We start from the raw sequence: 1,795 nt of genomic DNA, 5'->3' as shown, positions 1-1,795 counted from the left end.
TGATGCTCTATAAACTTGCTCTTGCCCAGAATCCACTGGAAGAAGGCTCCATTGCTTGTGAGGCACTTTACTCCCCAATTCATGGATCATTTTCCTCTGAATAAAGGACATCAAACTCATTACTAAATGGTTTTACTTTTGTCTTCTGACAGAATAAAATGTAGGAATTGTAATTATGGAAATCTGAAGATTTTATAGGTCCAAGAATTCTCTCATTTTATACCTCCTGTAAGAATAGTGTTCTGAACTATATCAAATTCAAAACCATATTTTTGTCCTGTTATGAAGTAAAGCATACACATTCTATTAGTTCTATATATACACATATTTACTCCCTCTAAAAAAACAATTAATATTCCCAAAAAGTACCTTTTGAGAGTGCAAGGGAATGGTAATCTCCACAGGTGATCTGAATTATAGTTTTTTCTTGAAAAAAACTATAACATTGAAGCCTGATGAAAGAAAATATATTTTATGCCAATCACTATATGAATGAAAGCCACAACATCAATGTTAGAATTATTAACTGTATTTAATTAGTACTGAAGCTTAAGAAAAAAATTTATAATTTACTGCTTCACATTCAGTACATCTAAATTATTATGAATATGCAATTACAAAAATGTTTTAACCAGTGGTTTAAAAGGAAAATAATATGCATTATATAATTGTAATAAGATGATTCTAAGACTTTTATAAAATAATTTTATGATACAGGAATAATACAAGATGAAAATAAGTTCTAATTCTTATGATCTACTAAGAGAAAGTATCACAAATCATTCCATGATAAAGTATTTTTCCTTGATTGAATACTTTTATTCTAGATTTATTAGATTTTATTCTAGAAATCTAATTTATAAGATTATTATGAATTAGTGAATGTGAAAGTCCAATTTGGGACTAGGCAGACTAACCAATCATTGTCTTTAAATGTCAAAGCAACACAGGATAAGTGGCCTAGGTGACATGAATTGGTTTGTAATTTACTCATGGAATTCACTGGTCAGTTCAGAATTCATGGTTTACTTAAAATGCCACTATATAAAGCAGGGGACAAGGATCATATAAAGTAAAATTTTGCTACCAAATTATAATTGCCTTTTAAGTAAAATTGAAATAATTTTTTTAATTAAAAAAAGTTCCCTACCTTTCATGTTCTATGCTATAGTTGTACTCAAATGGTTTTCCATCTGAGGATAGAATCAGCATGTGCTCTGCTCCTTGGTCCACGGAATGTATCTTCATTTTTTTTCCTAACTTAATGCACTCTGCAGAGCAAATTCAACCAGGAACTATCATCACTCTGATTATTACCCATTTTTATTGCTGACTTTATTATAATGCACTTAACACGCCTGGAAAAAAAATTTCAACTAGACAACCTTTGACTTCCCATAAACTAGTTTTTAAAGAAAATTCAAGTACAGAAAGATGACAAATTAGCAATGACTGTTGTCTTGACGATAAATTTTTTTTTAATTTGGGAAGACACTGTTTTGTACTTTGTTTTATGTTGAATACACCTTTAAAATAGTGAATTAAAATCTGATAATAGATTCATGCTTAATAAATCGATAGAAAAGCTAAATTTTAAGTGACAGCAATGAAAAAGTCTATAAGAAAATATAACAATTTTTGGACAACATAACTCATTGTAGAAGCAAATATATTCTGTATTCTGAGATATACTCTTTTCAAAACCAAACCAAATAACAATAATAACCCTCCCTGACTGCTTCACAAAGAAGCTAAGGCCTATATTCTTGAAATTGTATTTTGGGGAACTATTTTA

The 1,795-nt window shown here is 29.2% G+C and overlaps 1 protein-coding gene across 1 annotated transcript in view; it reads right to left on the bottom strand.

The window, feature by feature from the left end:
• Positions 1-1,267, bottom strand: part of LOC107183841 (E3 ISG15--protein ligase HERC5-like) — an 8,681-nt gene extending 7,414 nt beyond the window's left edge. The window contains exons 1-2 of the mRNA XM_015566864.1: positions 1,151-1,267; positions 370-452 (exon numbers count right to left, since the gene is read on the bottom strand). Of these exons, the coding sequence (XP_015422350.1) occupies positions 370-452; positions 1,151-1,248 (181 nt within the window). The 5' untranslated portion in view covers positions 1,249-1,267. The remainder of the gene's footprint in view (positions 1-369; positions 453-1,150) is intronic.
• Between the last annotated feature and the right edge of the window lie 528 nt (positions 1,268-1,795).

Source organism: Myotis davidii, unplaced genomic scaffold (assembly GCF_000327345.1).
Source record: "Myotis davidii unplaced genomic scaffold, ASM32734v1 scaffold963, whole genome shotgun sequence".
NCBI lineage: Eukaryota > Metazoa > Chordata > Mammalia > Chiroptera > Vespertilionidae > Myotis > Myotis davidii.
The sequence above is the reverse complement of the archived record's forward strand: the minus strand, read 5'-3'. Positions and strand labels throughout refer to the sequence as shown.